This window comes from Ceratotherium simum, chromosome 21 (genome assembly GCF_057802395.1).
Source record: "Ceratotherium simum simum isolate JZ-2026a chromosome 21, ASM5780239v1, whole genome shotgun sequence".
NCBI lineage: Eukaryota > Metazoa > Chordata > Mammalia > Perissodactyla > Rhinocerotidae > Ceratotherium > Ceratotherium simum.
In genome coordinates, this window is record NC_141920.1 from 6,907,489 (window position 1) to 6,923,884 (window position 16,396).

At 43.7% G+C, this 16,396-nt stretch overlaps 2 protein-coding genes across 2 annotated transcripts in view; both read right to left on the reverse strand.

Moving 5' to 3' along the window:
- The window catches only part of RTF2 (replication termination factor 2), a 41,999-nt gene extending 35,900 nt beyond the window's left edge, over positions 1–6,099 (reverse strand). Inside the window, exons 1-3 of the mRNA XM_087445097.1 lie at positions 5,968–6,099; positions 2,317–2,411; positions 1,523–1,616 (exon numbers count right to left, since the gene is read on the reverse strand). Of these exons, the coding sequence (XP_087301223.1) occupies positions 1,523–1,616; positions 2,317–2,411; positions 5,968–6,036 (258 nt within the window). The 5' untranslated portion in view covers positions 6,037–6,099. The remainder of the gene's footprint in view (positions 1–1,522; positions 1,617–2,316; positions 2,412–5,967) is intronic.
- Positions 6,100–12,739: 6,640 nt separating this feature from the next.
- CASS4 (Cas scaffold protein family member 4) overlaps positions 12,740–16,396 on the reverse strand; it is a 39,059-nt gene continuing 35,402 nt past the window's right edge. The window contains exon 7 of the mRNA XM_014787324.2: positions 12,740–13,987. Coding sequence (XP_014642810.2) covers positions 13,577–13,987 — 411 coding nt within the window. The 3' untranslated portion in view covers positions 12,740–13,576. The remainder of the gene's footprint in view (positions 13,988–16,396) is intronic.

The window sequence follows — 16,396 nt, forward strand, 5'->3', positions numbered from 1 at the left end:
AAAGTAACTTCTGACATGAAAAATTACTCCACTAAGAGAAAGCTTTGTATTAGCTGCATCCAGAAGGGAACACTTTCTTTTCCTGCTGATGAATCCTCACGGAGGCTGCTCTGTATTACTGACCATCTACGTTTACCTAATAGTTGAACAGACAGTAAAATCTGTGAGGCCACAGTTTAATAAGTCCAAGGCACACTATTAGCCAGAGAATACTATCATATTCCAAGATCCAGCCATTCAGGTTTTTAAAAAGTCAACTTCACAAGGAGTTTGACTTAGCCCTACCTGAGCATTTGAGGCATTTCTTCATATTTAACCACATCATTTTGATTTCAACACTCTGGAGAGCAGCTGAGTGCCTCAAAAGGAAAGCCAGCAGGCACGCAGCCAGCTTCCTGGCTGACAGCTGGCATGTGTCTCATCCAGTTCTCTGCTCTAGTATTTGTGGACTATCAATCGACAGTAATGATAATCATATATTTTCATTACTTTATTTGAGTCCTTTTGTCTTTACAGTTCCAACTCCTTGGAAGTTTTTTTTTTTTGCATTAAAATTAAAAGTTCAGCCACATACATTGAATATTGTGTTTTGAGTATAGAATTATATAAATTAATTTCAATGATAATCACATTTTTGAGGTAAGATAATTATGCTACCATGCGTTTTTTAGGAACCAGTTCTCTTCCAAAGGTAAGATGACAAAAATCAGCATGGTTATTTCTACAGGACTACCATTAGCTATGTTTCAGAATTACTAATTTGCCTGAAATGAACATATCCTGTCTCCAGTAATTACCCCAAGAATTCAAACAAAAAGCCTAATATAACAATAAAAAATAAAAAATAAAGTAATACAAATAATAAAAAATAAAAAAAAGAAAGAAAAAACCCAAAGCCTTAGACTGAGTCAGGGGCTCTGGTTCAAGTGCCTCACGAATTAGCCATGTGGCCTCAATGAGTGCAATGCGTTCTCACCTGTGAAATGGAGTGTTTGATAAGCTTCATGGTTCTCAAATTCTTCATTACTTTTCTGATTTTTCTCCCATTGACCAGATTTGAAAGATTTTGTCCTCTCAGCTAACTTCCTTCACTAAAAAACTTTTTACACTTTTATGAAAGAACTGTAGCTGCCAAGCAGAACTTCTAATCAGCAGGAGATAACCACAATGATTTAATAATGATCTACCTACAAAATTCTCCTATAAAAGTGTTTTCCAAATAAAAATCCAAGTAGCTGAGTTTTAACTACAAAAATAATCCCTCCCGATACTTACACAGCACGCTCAGAGTTTTCAAAGCTCTTTCACACATATTAAATCAGTGGATTTATAATGCAGGAAGTACAGGTGTGGGAACTTCTGGCTTGAGCTTTAAGTACCTGCCCAAAATCACACCTTCATCAGGCGGCCAGGTGGGAGTGGAATTCCAAATTTCTGAGTTCAGTCTACAATGTACATAAATTCTATAAAATGAACCTGAACCACTGAGACCCTTGGAGCACTTCAGAATCACCTGTCTTACCTTAATGCTTTTAATGTGAGATGCTGCCTTCCCAAGAGCCTTTTCGGAAGATTTGTCCAACAGAAACTCAATGACAGCATCCTTGTTATAAAGTCTGCAACAATAAGGATTAGTCAAAACATTCTGGCAACAATCAACCTTCACACAAAGGAGGAAGACTAAATTGAGTACAACCCAAAGTCATTTACTTTTGATAACAGAAATGCCCTGCATTACTAAAAAGGTAAATTTAATCCTGTCTCAAGTATTTCCAGAGCACACAAAGAAAGAAACTAGTTTAAATCAAGGGTTGCAAATTGGTAGTCTGAGGGCTGAATGTGACCTGAACAAGGATTTTAAAAATTGGGAAATTTAATATAAAAGTACACATTTTCAACTTTTCTTGGGGGGAGAAAAAAACCTACGCACACATGGAAGTTCTGGAATCACTAAACCCACATTCCTGAACTGCAACAACTGGCTGGAACTCAGTAGCAGCTACCCCTTTATACAGGCCATGAACTCTCGTTTCCCCCAGTCCCCACCCCTCCCTACTGCCCCACGTGGCTCCTTCATGCATTTATGTTTATAACTTAGCTCCTACTGGCCTCTGAGGTTTTGACCCATGGATTAAATAAACCAAACTGAATAGGAAAGTGTACAAGTATGTTCAGAGACAGGGAATGATAACCTAGGCGTCACAAATTTGTATGAGGTAATTCACATTTGATGAATCAAGAAATGCATTTGCACATTAAAATCCTTTTTAAAATCATTTAATAAAAAGTCATCTTGATTAAGCAAAGGAACCATACCTGCCAAGTTCACAAGCAACTATTGGTCGCCTTAATATTTCCTGACTTAGAGTACAATAGTTCCATTGGGCCACTAATTCAGCATCTTTGTCAACCTAAGAAAAGAAATCCTTTCGATTAATTTTCACCTCTGAAAAACATATGGTCCACAGTTCTTACATATAAAGGCTTATTCAGTAATACCACACTGTGATGATTTTTGTCATCTTTGTCACAAAGATAGTGACACATGGAGCTGGGATTTCAAAAGTCAAAGTAATCAACACGCTGTCAAATCAAGTCCCCTCTAAACTTACAACGGAACAGTTTACATCAAGTCATTAAATTGCTCATGCAAGCTACATTTAAGTATTGATATTTACGTCTTAACAGTAAGTGAGGCAGCCATACAGAAAAAACAAACAGCACAGGTTAACTTCTAACCATGGCAAAAGCTCCACAGATTTAGTAGAATTTAAGGACTAAGAACTGAGAAGACGGCCATTTTTTGTTCAAAGTTCAGTACAAAGACTATATAATTCTTCACAAAAATCACCAATTTAACAGAAGTGTTTTCTGCAAACTGTTCATTAGGGGGCATATCAAACCCTTGTCCACACTGTGAAAATCCAGACGTAAGAGCTTCCAGAGCCCTCAAATGATATTTTCACCTCTATAATATTCCACGTCCCAAGCTTTCCCCTCCTAAAATGCCAAACCTGAATAATGTAACAGGACGGCACATTTGGGAGAAAATAAGAAGAGAAAAAGAAACAATCAGGAAAAATTCCCTTAAATTTAATTTTTGTAGCAACAACTGCTTAACTATTTACTGTGTGCCAGGTACTGTGCTAAGCAGTTTCTGTGACAACCTTTTAGCCCTCGGAAAAACTCCATGACTTAGTATTTTTACCTTTGTTGTCAAGGAAATTGAGGTACCAAGAGGTTAGGTTACAAGTACAAGGTCACACAGCAAGTAGATGAAGGAGGTGGGATAAGAACCCAGCAGGCTGGCTCTAGAGACCAGGCTTTTAATCACGAATCTCTATTTTGTCAAACAAAACTAAAACCGAACCCACACTACGCAACTGTTGTTTTATGCACTCCCCACATCCAAGAGCAACACTTTGGCAGCTTAAACAGCTTTTATCAAAACTGACCCTGTAGGGGCCGGCCCTGTGGCTTAGCGGTTAAGTGCGCGTGCTCCACTGCTGGCAGCCCGGGTTCGGATCCCGGGCGTGCACCGCCGTACCGCTTCTCCAGCCATGCTGAGGCCACGTCCCACATACAGCAACTAGAAGGACGTGCAGCTATGACATACAACTATCTACTGGGGCTTTGGGGGGAAAAATAAACAAATAAAAAAAAAAAACAAAAAACCGGCCCTGTAGTAGAGCCCTGAGAGAGACCTGCCACCAGTGAAGCTGACCTCCTACATCTTTTGCAGATTCAAAAAGCCACATTCAGCAAGTCTGGGATTACTTTCTGGATCCCCCACGTGCTTCCCCCACAGTCCTTTACTGATTCAAAAAACACTTGGGAGAGTTGGGGACAAGGAGAAAAGCAATAAATTACGTCTTACCCATGGATTTAAAGATTGGTCCCCCTAAAAAACTTCTGAAAACATTTTCTTCCAGGTCTCACTTCTTTTCAGGGCAAGGTCTTAAATTACAGCAATTCTGGGCCAGACCAAACACATATGAGTGATCAACAAATATTAAATTATTATATATCTATTTGAAACGTAAGCTCTACAGGGGCTGGACTCTGTTCACTGCTGTATCCCCAGGGCCTAGAATGGTGCATACGCTAAGCTCTTCATAAGTATTTGTTGAATAAATGAGGATAACAAAAATCCATCCTGCCTGAGCACTCTGGTTGTTTTGGATCACCCTTTCTTCTTTTCTAGCCCCTTCTGACACCTGTTTCTTGCCAAGCCTTTCATTAAGCTACTTCTCTTCAGCCCTGGCCACAAGTTAACAAAACTGAGCTGAATATTTTTTTGACAAAGGCTCTTATGAGTGCTAACTATCCAGCATTAGTCTACGCAGATGGAGGTATGATTAGAGGGCACACTCCATCCACGCGGGTGTTCATTCATTCCGGCATTCAACACACATGTACTGGGTACCTATTGTATGGCAGACACATTGTAGGGATTACAGAGGTAAGACATACAAGGTCCCTGTCCACATAGCAGAGAGACAGACAATAAATAATATAGTGATAAGCACTATAAAGAAAAGTAAAGCAGCAGAAGAGGATGGAGAGTGATTGGAAGTGAGGTGTATTTCAGCTGCACTGGACTGAGATGACATTTAAGAACTGAATCAAGTAAAGAAACAAATAATGCGAATATTTCAGTGAAGAACACAACAGGTCGAGGAAATTATACTTCAGGTGGAGGAACAAGGCCTGTGTAACTGGAACAGAATGAAAGAGCTGGAGAGGGGCAGAAGACGAGGTGGAAAGAGAGGCAGGGGATGGGATCACACAGGGCCTTATGGGATTTTATTCTGAATATGATGGAAAGCCTCTGGAGTGTTTTATTTATTTATTTTTTAATTTTATTTATTTTTTTTCCCCCAAAGCCCCAGTAGATAGTTGTATGTCATAGTTGCACATCCTTCTAGTTGCTGTATGTGGGACGCGGCCTCAGCATGGCCGAGAAGCAGTGCGTCAGTGTGCGCCTGGGATCCGAACCCAGGCTGCCAGCAGCAGACCGCGCGCACTTAACCGCTAAGCCACGGGGCCGGCCCCTCTGGAGTGTTTTAAACACAGTAGTGATATATGGGAGCACCTTTTGAAAAGATCTCTCTGGTTGCTGAACGGAGAATACATGGAGCACTCACGTGTGCCAGGCACTGTATTAGGTGCTTCGCGTGCCTTCTATTATTAAAAAGCAATTCAGTGCCAAATTTAAAATCCTGAATAAATGGATGGGAATCCTGGCTTCATTACCTACCAGTTGTGTGATCTTGGTCATGTTACTGACTCTATTTCCTTGTCATTAGCCTGGAAATTATTACATATAATTTGCTCAACTACCTGTGAGAATTAGGGATTATTCACTCACTCATTTATTCACTATATTTACTGTGCCAGTTGTACAGGGCGAAAAGGCGGAGCCTCTACCATCAGGAGCTTCCGTTCCCTGAGACCGACATTAACCAACCACGACCGCGGTGTACAGGGCGGTGAGACAGTTTTTAAGAGGAGGACCTGACCTCACGGGGTAAGGGAACGGTTGGGGAAGACTTCCCTGAAAAAATGAAGTTAGTGTACGCAAAGCTCAACAAACAGCAGCCCTTTGGATCACTGTTACTAACAGCAGACAGGCTTCAAATTCTGGTTCTGCCACTTAGTAACTCTGCAACTCTCTCCTCTTGACCCTCAGTTCCCATGTCTGAAAAGTGAGGATAATGACAGCGCGTGCACATAGGGCTGCTGTGGGAACTACACGGGATACCTCACATCAAGCGTACTGCCAGGTGAATGGCAACAGCAAGCACCCAATAAGGGTCCGTTATTGACACTGCTGTTAATTTTGAGTCCTCAAAATGGGAGGAATGAGCGCAGTGCGTCTGGGGCCCCGCTGGCTCCCCCACCCCACCTCCCCTCGCTCCCCGGGGCCTCACTACCCCCGGTCCCCACCCGGCCCACGTGGCTGACCTTCTCAACCTTCTTCGGCCCCTTCACCAGTTCATGCCTCTTGGGGATTGTTCCCCCGTCGCAACCCATCGCTAAGCCAAGAGTCAGTCAGCAACAGCCTGCCGCAGCGGACACTTCCGGGGTCCCTGGAGACCGCTGCAGTCACTTCCGGCGCGCGGCGGTGACGCAGCACGCCCGCCGCGACGCAGCGGGGCGGGGCCGTTGCCAAGCCTCGTTGCCATGGAAAGCGTCGCTAGGGGCTGGGCGTGGCCCCGCAGCGCGGGCTGGGCCTCGCGTGCGAAGCAGGGTGCGGGGCTTGCTGCCGTCTCCCCGGCCGCGGCCGGTCCCTTCCTCTTTCCGGTGACCCTGGATTTCTGCTGCGCGATCTTAATCGCTCGCTCGGGGGCGGGGGGCCGGGGCGACGCGGGCGGGGGTGACTCAGGAGCGCCCAGCTCCCTGGGCCCCGTCCCACCCCAACCTGTCTGACTGTGGATCTGGCACATCCCTAGCCTGGGAGCGCCTCGACGGAAAGGGCTGCATTTTATAATGCAATTAATGATGCATATAAATGAGATCTGTTATTTCAGTTAATGTTTATGTGTTTAAAAGGAGAACGTATCTTTTTATTGAGTGACCTAAGCACTCAACAACAAATCCTGTGAAGGATGTTATAGGAGATTCTGGAGGAGTAAGATTCTCTAAGGCCTGAAACGTTCTGATACTGCCATGTACATTTTATATATTTGAAATAGTGCATACAATTTGTACATGTATGTATTTCATTCACAACCTCCTGAAGCCCAGGCTAAAAAATTTTTTTTGTTTATTAAAAAGCAGGTATAATTAACAGACACAGATATAATTATGAAAGATACGCTGACGTTTCCATGCCTTTTCCGACAGACAGGCTGTATTATATCTATAATGAAAACGCAGATCTCTTAGAAAAGCCCTGCTAAATTCCTTGACTGTCTGCCTTCATGCTGTTGACCGTCTCTCCGTTTGTTCCTTTAATTATTATAAAAATTAGGGGAAAGCCTATCTACTGTAAGGCAGCCCTTTATGATTGGATGTTATCATGTTGACCAAAGGGAGACATAAAAAGCTGAAAATATTCCCCACTTGGGAACAGAAAATACATGGATATGAAAACTTCATGGCCTGTAAGATTGGGTTATCTGTTACTGCAATTAATGGGAATTAAAAAGAAAAATAAACCCTTTAATCAGTTGGTCTCTCATTGACCTATGGTCTATTTTTATGCCAGTCACAAGAATTGTAAAGTCCGTGGGGTGGGGACTTCGTTTTATTCCCTGTGGCATCCTCAGTGCCTAGAGGAGTCTTTGGCACACTCAGTAATTATTTCTTCAATAAACCAAGAGAAAAGTGCAGACTCATTCGGAGAGGGGTGACGAGCCCCATTTGGCAGACCCTAAAACTGGTAAGAATCCCATTTACAGGTGAGGAAACAGAAGCCAGAAAGATCAAATGACTCGTCTGAGGTCGCACAGCTAGTAAGTGAGAGAGCTGGGAGTGTTTCCAAGATTAGTTTTCTCTACAAAAAATCAGATCCAGAATAGCAAACACCTAAAGGTCTTTAGATAGCCTCTCAAACCTGTGTGCTTTTCTGACAAGTAAACCTGTTCCTCACCAAGTTCATCTGGGGAAGGAAAAATGAAAATAGCTGCTCTTCATTAAACCATGACTATACACTGGGAGATTTGGAGGCGTGACAAACCTGAGACTCATACGAGGTGTTTGGGGTCGGGCGCACACAGTAGGTGAGCGGAAGGAGTAGAAGATGCGAGTCTTTCTCAAGTGAGGCCCAGCTAACCACAAACGCCATGCTCTTGAACCTCTCCCCAAAAGCTGCTGATGACCCCCAGCGGTGCTGGCTGTGCGGGCGTTGAAGCTCTGGCAGCTGGATTTATTTTTTCTCTTCCTGCTTGGTTTCCTCTTTCAGAATATTGGTCTCTAGGCTGCTCTGTGCTGCAGACTATACACACTAAAACGTTTGTATGCTTTATTATTATCATCAATAGCAGCTCATTTGTGTTGAGAGCTAGCTGTGTGTCAGGCCCTGTACTCAGAGCTTTACTTAATCTCAGCCATTTTGTTCTCCCACCCACACTGGGAAGCAGGTGTCATTCTCTGCTGCTTCTTTCCACTGTCTTTGTTGAATGAACTAATAAAGGATATTCCTTACAAGGATCCTTGGTGACAACTTTGCCCCAGTCAAGCTGTGGATTTGCAGGGCGGGAGATGAATGAAATCATGAAAGAGAAAACCCTCACCCTCTAGCAAAACGCAGTATTTCTGAACGTTTTTGGGATCATTGGACCTGTTGGGGAACATGACGAAAACTTTGGACTTATTCCCCAGAAACACATCCTTTAGTACATAAGAAGTTTTGCTACAGTTTATAAAGGTATGTGTTTCATTCACAGCCACCTGAGGCTCAGGCTGAGAACTGGGACTTTAATTGCTTCTACGGCCTGTTACAGTAGTTCCCAAATATTTCAGACTTCTAAACTGTTGAGGGTTGGATTTCCTGTTAGCTCTGCCCGTGTGCTCCTCCGTAACTGCACTTTAAAATCCTGTCTGGAAAAAGCTGACGTGCAGAGTAACTCATTTTAAGAGTTAGAATGAAAAAATAAAAAACAACTTTGAGGATTCTTTAAGAATTTCACAACTATCATTTAAGGTTACACTTAGGAGGATGTCCCAAAGAGGATTAAAATAAAATAAAGTGGAAAATTGAGGTGATTACTGAGATAATTCAAGACAAAAATAATTTTAATGTGCAGTGTGGGGGAAACATTGAAAACATTCCAGAAGTATCCAAGGCCTTACACACACTGGCCCCTGGCTGCACCCCCCAGCTCCCATTGGCCACTTGTCTTCCCCTCACTCAGCTCCAGCCACACTGGCCGTCCTCCTCTCCCTCGAGGGCTTCAGGTGCACTTCCACTTCTGGGCGCTTGTCTTGCTGTTCCCTCTGCAGGAACACTTTTCCCAGTGTTTGCCAGCCTGGCTCCCTTGGGTAATTCAGCTCTCTGCTCCTGGGTCCCCTCCTCAGAGCCATCTTCCTTGACCTCTCCATCTAAAAGAGCACACTTCCTCTATCATATTGCCTCCTACCCTGATTAAATTTCTTCATTGCACTTAAAATCACCACCGATACCATGTTATAAATTGAAATTTTGATATCTTGTTCACCACGGATTTTTTGCATTGATTTTGATGTTTTTAAATATTGCATCAAAACATCATTTATCTTGATTACTAAGTTTTAGGGGAGCCCCCAGACATTTTGCATCCAAGGTGAGTGCCTTATTTGCCTCACTCTTTTCCTGGGCCTGGTTTCCCGTCTCCCTTGGCTGGAGCGAAAGCTGCCTGATGTAAAGCCTACATTTCTCCCTGCATCACCTCTAGTGACCCACCGGCAGAGGCCTGGGCAAATGGGAGGTGCTCAATAAATACTTGTTAAATGAATGAATGAAAAGAAAAAGGCATTAGCGGGCCGGCCCCGTGGCTTAGCGGTTAAGTGCGCGCGCTCCGCTGCTGGCAGCCCGGGTTCGGATCCCGGGTGCGCACCGATGCACCGCTTCTCTGGCCATGCTGAGGCCGCGTCCCACATACAGCAACTAGAAAGATGTGCAACTATGACATACAACTATCTACTGGGGCTTTGGGGGAAAAAAGGAGGAGGAGGATTGGCAATAGATGTTAGCTCAGAGCCGGTCTTCCTCAGCAAAAAGAGGAGGATTAGCATGGATGTTAGCTGAGGGCTGATCTTCCTCACACACACAAAAAAGGCATTAACAAATAGCTTACACAAATGGGCAACTTGTGCAAACGGGCAGCTTTTGGAGACCTGGGTCCCTACTTGGGGAGAACATAAAAATTTTAAAATATGTTTTATAAAAACAAAAGAAGCTGCCACCAAACCAGAACCGTGGCTCCCTTGTGCTTGTCATATGGGAAGATCTCTTAACTAGGCTCCTCACCACTTCCATCCTCCCCAGGAAATTTAACTTAATTGAGGTCGGTTGCTACCACCACCTCCACCGCCATACCGCCCACCATTTCCTCTTCCTTCCTCGAGAGGAAACAGTACAGAATTCTAAGCATCAAACAAAAATATTTAGCAAAAGTTCCAAAAGCTACAAAATGTGATTTTATTCTTCGTTTAAAATTTTTTTCAGGAATCATTATCCTATTGAATTAATCAGTGGAAACTCATCCCATAACTGCTTTCTTTCAAAAAAAGGAAGGAAACACATTTAGCTAAGAGCAGCAGTTTTCATTATTTTAAACCCAGTGGTTTTGTACTTTGTCAACGAAGGTCCTTGCTTTGAACTCATCTCAAAATATATATATATATATATAGATAGATAGATAGACAGATCTCCATATATATCTATCTATTTATCTGCATAGATACATATATGGTGTTCTGAAACCAAGAGGGACTTGTTCATTACCTTAGAGACTGTGTCACTTATGAAAGCCTAAATGAACTAAAACATCTAAAGTATTAGAACAGTGTCTGGAACGTAGCAATCACTTAATAAATATGTGCTGTTGTTATTATTATTGTGTAATAAATAATTTGCCCGCTGGAGTAAACTGCAGCAACCCCTCCTTCTCCCAACAACAAACCTACTTTGCTAGGGGCTCCTGTTGGGACACAGTCCCCCAGGGGGCTTTTGCGTTTCTACACATCTTCTGAGCAGAAGCATTGACGACATTTTGTTCTGGACTGTCTTTCCGAGGTTGTTTGTAGCAAACACCCTTGGAAAATAGAGGTAGTATTTCCCTACAGAGCAGAAGGGCGGGTTTGTTTGCTGTCCAATATCATAAAGATAATGCCTCTCTCCAAGGCAAAGCTTGATCGGTTTGCTCAGAGCCCATCAGAAAAGATTGGGGTTTCCTATGCTCTGGGGCCTTTGGCTTTGACACAAACTGTGTGCACAGCAGCACAGGCACCCACTTTGCATTGCCCCTGGGACTTAGGGAGTGTGGGGAAATGATGTAAAGATGAGGCTGCTTGCGATGTTGTAAGAAAAGTCCTGTGTCTCTGTGCAGAAGAGATGGCATAGCGGGCCCAACTAATATCCTAAGAAAGGCCCCTGCTTTCGAGGTTGGCCTTCGGTTGTTGTATAGGAACTTGGATTTGGGGAGGGTTCCCAGCATCCCCAAAGTTGATAAGAATGGCTCAGTGTGCCCACCTGTTTGTGCTAACAGTGTGATTCCTGCTGAACACCTGCTTTCCTTCTGAGATCCTGGAATTTTGGTATGTGCCATGCAGAGGCTGCCTCCATGATCAGCCCCAATAAAAACCCTGAGTGTGAGGCTCTCATGAGCTGCTCTGGCTGGCAACATTTCACATGTGTTGTCACCACTCGTTGCTGGGGGAATTACGGGTGTCCTGTGTGCCCACTGGGAGAGGACTCTTGGCAGCTGGAGCCTGGTTTCCTTCCTACTTCACCCCAAGCGCCCTTCCCTTTGCTGTATCTTTTCACTGTAACAGATCATGGCCATGAGTACGACCATATGCTGAGTCCTGTGAATCCGCCCTGGGGTGGTCTTGGGGAATCATTGGACCTGGGGTGGTCTTGGGGACCCCGAACATAGTCTCTGACCCCAGAATCTCGTGTCTTCTCTCAGCATGCATGAAACTGTGGCAGGCTAACTTGTTAATTTGAAGTAGGGGGAAATCTCAGACACTTCACAGTTCTCGGCAGAGCCATCCCTCCACCGCTCTCAGGACACATGGGAGTGTGTGTGCGTGTAGGGTGAATTCCAGGTCTAAGTCAACTTAGGTATTACATGCCCCACTCGTCATGGAGTTTTCAGGGGCAGGCCCCTGATCTAAGCTAGTCCAAGCAGAATCAAGTCTCTTTCTTCTCCTTGGACCACAAACCAAGAAGAACATAACCCAGGGTAGCCACCTTGCCATCATGAGAGTTAACCCAGAGAAGCAGGACTAAGGAACTAGGCCTCGATAATACTGATGGAGCACCCAAAACTAGCTGGCCTTGAAGCCAGTCTGCCTCTAGATTATTTTAAGAGACTTGAGTCAATAAATTTCCTTTATTGCTTAAGACAGACTGGATATCGTTTTTGATCCCTTGTAACAGAAGGAGTCCTAACTGATACAGATCACAGCTGTTCAAAGAATGTGCCTCTCTCTGTTCCAGTGTGGAGAATCAAGCCTCACCAAGATGGGATTCTTCTTTAGGAACCCTGAGACTAACTCAGTGAAGATAACCAGCCTTCTAGTAGTCAACAATTTAAAACCACCTACCAAGCGCTGAGTAGCAGGCAGGAACTGGATCTGGTACCATTTCCGGTGACTTCCAGCCTGGAGATGCTGTTTCCAGGCTGCAAAGGTGTTTAGTGGCTGAGATGCATGTAGGAGACAGGGACCTTCACTTGAAGTGAAGTAGGGATGATGTAACCATAGCAACAGGAGCTAAAGACTCAGCTGCAAGGAGAGGAAGAGGAGGCGGTTTGACCTGAGGGGAGCTGTGCACAACTTGCAGATCTGTGCACGGGAGTGGGTAGCCTGCCCGCACCACATTTCCTGGCTGTACCACCACGAGTGATGGCTTTGCTTTTCCCATATTAGCCTTGCCTTGCACATGAGAACTTGGCCTCTACTGCATCTGCCTGGACACTTTGGGGAGAAGCATTTGAATAACAAAAGTAAACATTGGAGGCTTTGCTTTGGTACGTGAACCCCGGTGACATGGATCAAAGACTTTTCCAAAGAAAGGATTGCTGCAAAGGATGTTTCAATTCATGATTCTATTTACATAACATTATAAATGGAAACAGATTTGAGACTGTTGAGGTATAAACCTTTTCTGATTGAGCATATTGAATTTATCAACACAGAATCTATAATGTACAAAATAAATTAATAGGGAACCCAACAGAACATGTTATGTTGCAAATATAACAGGCATCTTGAACTCAGTTAAGAGAAAATAGCAAACAAATACATATTTTTGGTGTAAGATGCAGATACATAATTTGTATTGATCTCACAGAATTAATTCAATCCAAATGAAAAACTTATCACATTGTCTAACGGGTGCAACAGAAACTAATCATTTGAAAATAAGTCTCTTCCTCTTTGACTTTATTTTCTCCCTAACACCTGATACATTGTATATGTATTCCTCCATCACTTTATTGTCTGTGTCTCCTCTAGATTGCAAGCCCCTGAGGGCACGGCCTCTGCTACTTGATTCACTGCTATATGTCCAGCATCTAGAATTTGACATATAGTAGGTGCCCAAGAAACAAGCATTGAATGAATGAATTTAAAACAGGCACACATTTAACCAATATAAAAATTGGTTTCTACAATCTCACTTCATACACTGACCCTACATGATATGCTAAAAAACTTGGCAAGGACCTGACTCGCTGTGGAATAAGTCAATGCCCTGGGGTTGCCTAGCCACTTGGTAATACTGGCTTTGGCGCTCCATGGCTGTTTCTGCTCGTTGGTGTGTCCCCAGTCTGGCTTTTCCCATAGGACAGAGTCCTCCGTGGCTGTGGATGTGAGGCTGAAGCTAAGAGGTTAACCGGGAGAAGAAAAGAGGGAAGGAGGCTCATTCCAACGTCCCTCTGAATTGCCGCGTGTGTTGCTCCAGCTTCTCGGCCTCGGCCTGGAGGTGCCCCAGGGCTGCAGGGCTTGGGTACTTGAGCACCGCGTGCTTGGTGGCCAGTGCGAGGTTCTTGAGCAGGCTGCAAAGGTGGCTGCTGCCGCAGAGGATCTCGTTGCGCACGTCCCTCTCCTGGGTCTCCGTGCACAGCGTATCCACCAGCTTCTGCCCCACCATGATGATCAGCTTGCTCTGCGCGATAAAGATCTCCGGGGGCTGGCTGCTGCTGAGGCTGCTGGTAAATACGCCGATGGCTTTGAGGAGTGCCCCAAAATAGAGCCGGCAGTGTTCAGAAAGGTGGATTTTCTTCTCAGGATTCTGCTGACTCAAAGGTCGGGGGACAAGGGAGCTAGGATTCTAGAGACGGGGAAGAAAACAATAGATAAGAGACAGATTCGATCAACAGGCTGTGGTTATCCCCCTTTTCCTGTTTTTGCTTAATTTGCTAGACTGTTTATAAGAAAAAAGTACAGTGTAGTTTGGGAAGCCCCATAGTACAACATTTGCCTAACAAATTAACATTAATGTTTTCAAAGCACTGTTATATATAGAATATAATATTTATACACATATAAAATCTTATATTTTATACTGCATTATATATATAATCTTACATATTATATATATATATATAAAATCTTATTCAATCCTCTCAACAAACCATTAGAAACCCATTCTAAGAAACACATTGACAATGACTAAATTTATAACAACAAAATGCAGGAAAACTTGCCAGTGAGATTAAAAATTTACTCAATAGATTTTAAAAATCCTTTCTAATTCCAGTATCAGAGGCAAATCTGAACCCCCAAAATTTCCAGAAGGAATCCAAATATGCTGATCTATCTGCCTTAAGATTAAAATATTTATCTTACTTGCTAATAAGGTTTCATCTATAATTTTACTTTCATGGAATTTTCTGGAATATGGAACAATGTCCCCCCAAAGCCTATACACAATTGAAAGAATCTCAGTATCTAACTTAGTGGCAACCACTCTAGGTAACAATCAAAAGCCCCTTTGTCAGGTTATACCTGAGGAAACCGAGGCTCCCTGAACAGAAGAGGCTGTCTAGGGTCATTCAATGAGCAAAATAAAGATCTAGAACTCCAGGCCAAGTCAGCTAAGTTTGAAACTCTCATTCTTTCCATTAAACTGCAGACTCTCTCATCTACCTATGATCTCAAAAGTCATAGCCCAGAAGCACTCAGACAGTGTAATGATCTGTTTTGTCCCCCTCAAATTCATATGTTGAAACTCTACCCCTCAATGTGAAAGTGTTTTAGGAAGTGGGGCTTTTGGGAGCTGATTAGGATTAGATGAGGTCATGTGGGTGGGGCACCCATGAAAGGATTAGTGCCCTTACAGCAGTCTCAAAAGAGCTTGCTTCCCCTCTCTGCTCTCTGCTATGTGAGGACACAATGGGAAGCTGGCAATCTGCAACCTGGAAGAGAGCCCTCACCAGACTCTGACCGTGCTGGCACCCTGATCTCAGACTTCTAGCCTCCAGAACTGTGAGAAATAAATCTCTGTTGTTTATAAGCCACCCAGTCTATGGTACTTCGTTATAGCAGCACAAACGGACTAAGATAGACAAGTAAAGTGAAGAAAAGATTGGGGTGTTGGTTGAGAGGGACTCTCTGGGGGCAGGGAGCGTGAGAAGAATGCAGCAGAGGCTGGAAATAATGAGAAGCAACGATCTAGACATTGGAGTATTGGCATCTTAGCTTGAAAGTATTAACTGTAGGTAAATGGAAAATGTACTATGACTCTCATCCTGGGGTGTTGGAAATGTGTGGCGATATCTTTGGTTGTCACATTGACTAGGGAGCACTGCAGGCAGCCAGTGGGCAGGGGGCTAGGGATGTTGAACAATCCATCCCACACAGTGGAGAACTGTCCATCCAGTGGTCAGTGGTGCCCCCCACCCCACTGAGAAGCACTGTCTCTCTAAACCAGTGGTCTTCTAAGTGTGGTCCTTGAGCTAGCAACATCAGCATCACCTGGGAGCTTGTTAGAAAAGAAAATTCTCGGGTCCCACCCAAGACCTACTGAATCAGAAACTGTGGGGCCCAGCCCTGTGGGTTTTAAGAAGCCCTATAGAAGACTGTGATATACTCTCAAGTTTGAGAACCACTGGTCCAAGGCATACTTCATGTTGAACAAAATAACATGACTTTCAGCAATCTGGCAGACCCAAAGTTTGGGGTTTGAGGAACTGAGCATCAAGAGGCCTGGGTTCTTGTCCTAGTTTTGCCACTGAGAAGGCAAATAATCTTGTCCACATCACTGAACATCTCTGTCCCTCCCTCACCCACCCCCAGCCACAGCCGGGGAGTTGAACTGGTTCACTGTTTCCCAGGCTTCAGGTATTCAAAGAAAACCATCACAAGTTATGCCCTTTCCTTCTTCCTCTTAACTTCAACTTGCTTAATTTTCGTCTTTAAGTGGATCCATTGTTTTTACTTAAATTAATTGAAAGGAAACTTTTTAAATCGGTAAATGGAAAACTTCTGTCATTTGCCACCAAGAGGAGGTAACCAATAAAAATAGGCACAAAGATAATATCTTTGACTTAAAAAAAAAAGGAAGAACATCAAGTGTCAAAGAAGTGTTGAAGATACACAAGCCCCAAACCTGAGTGGTTTTTCTGTTGTAATCAGAGACATTAAAAGAGAAAGCCAAAAGGAATGTGAGTCCGTGCTCTTTAATGCTGTGTCAGTACCACCCATGATAAACCTGGAGAGCACCTACAATTATTTCTTA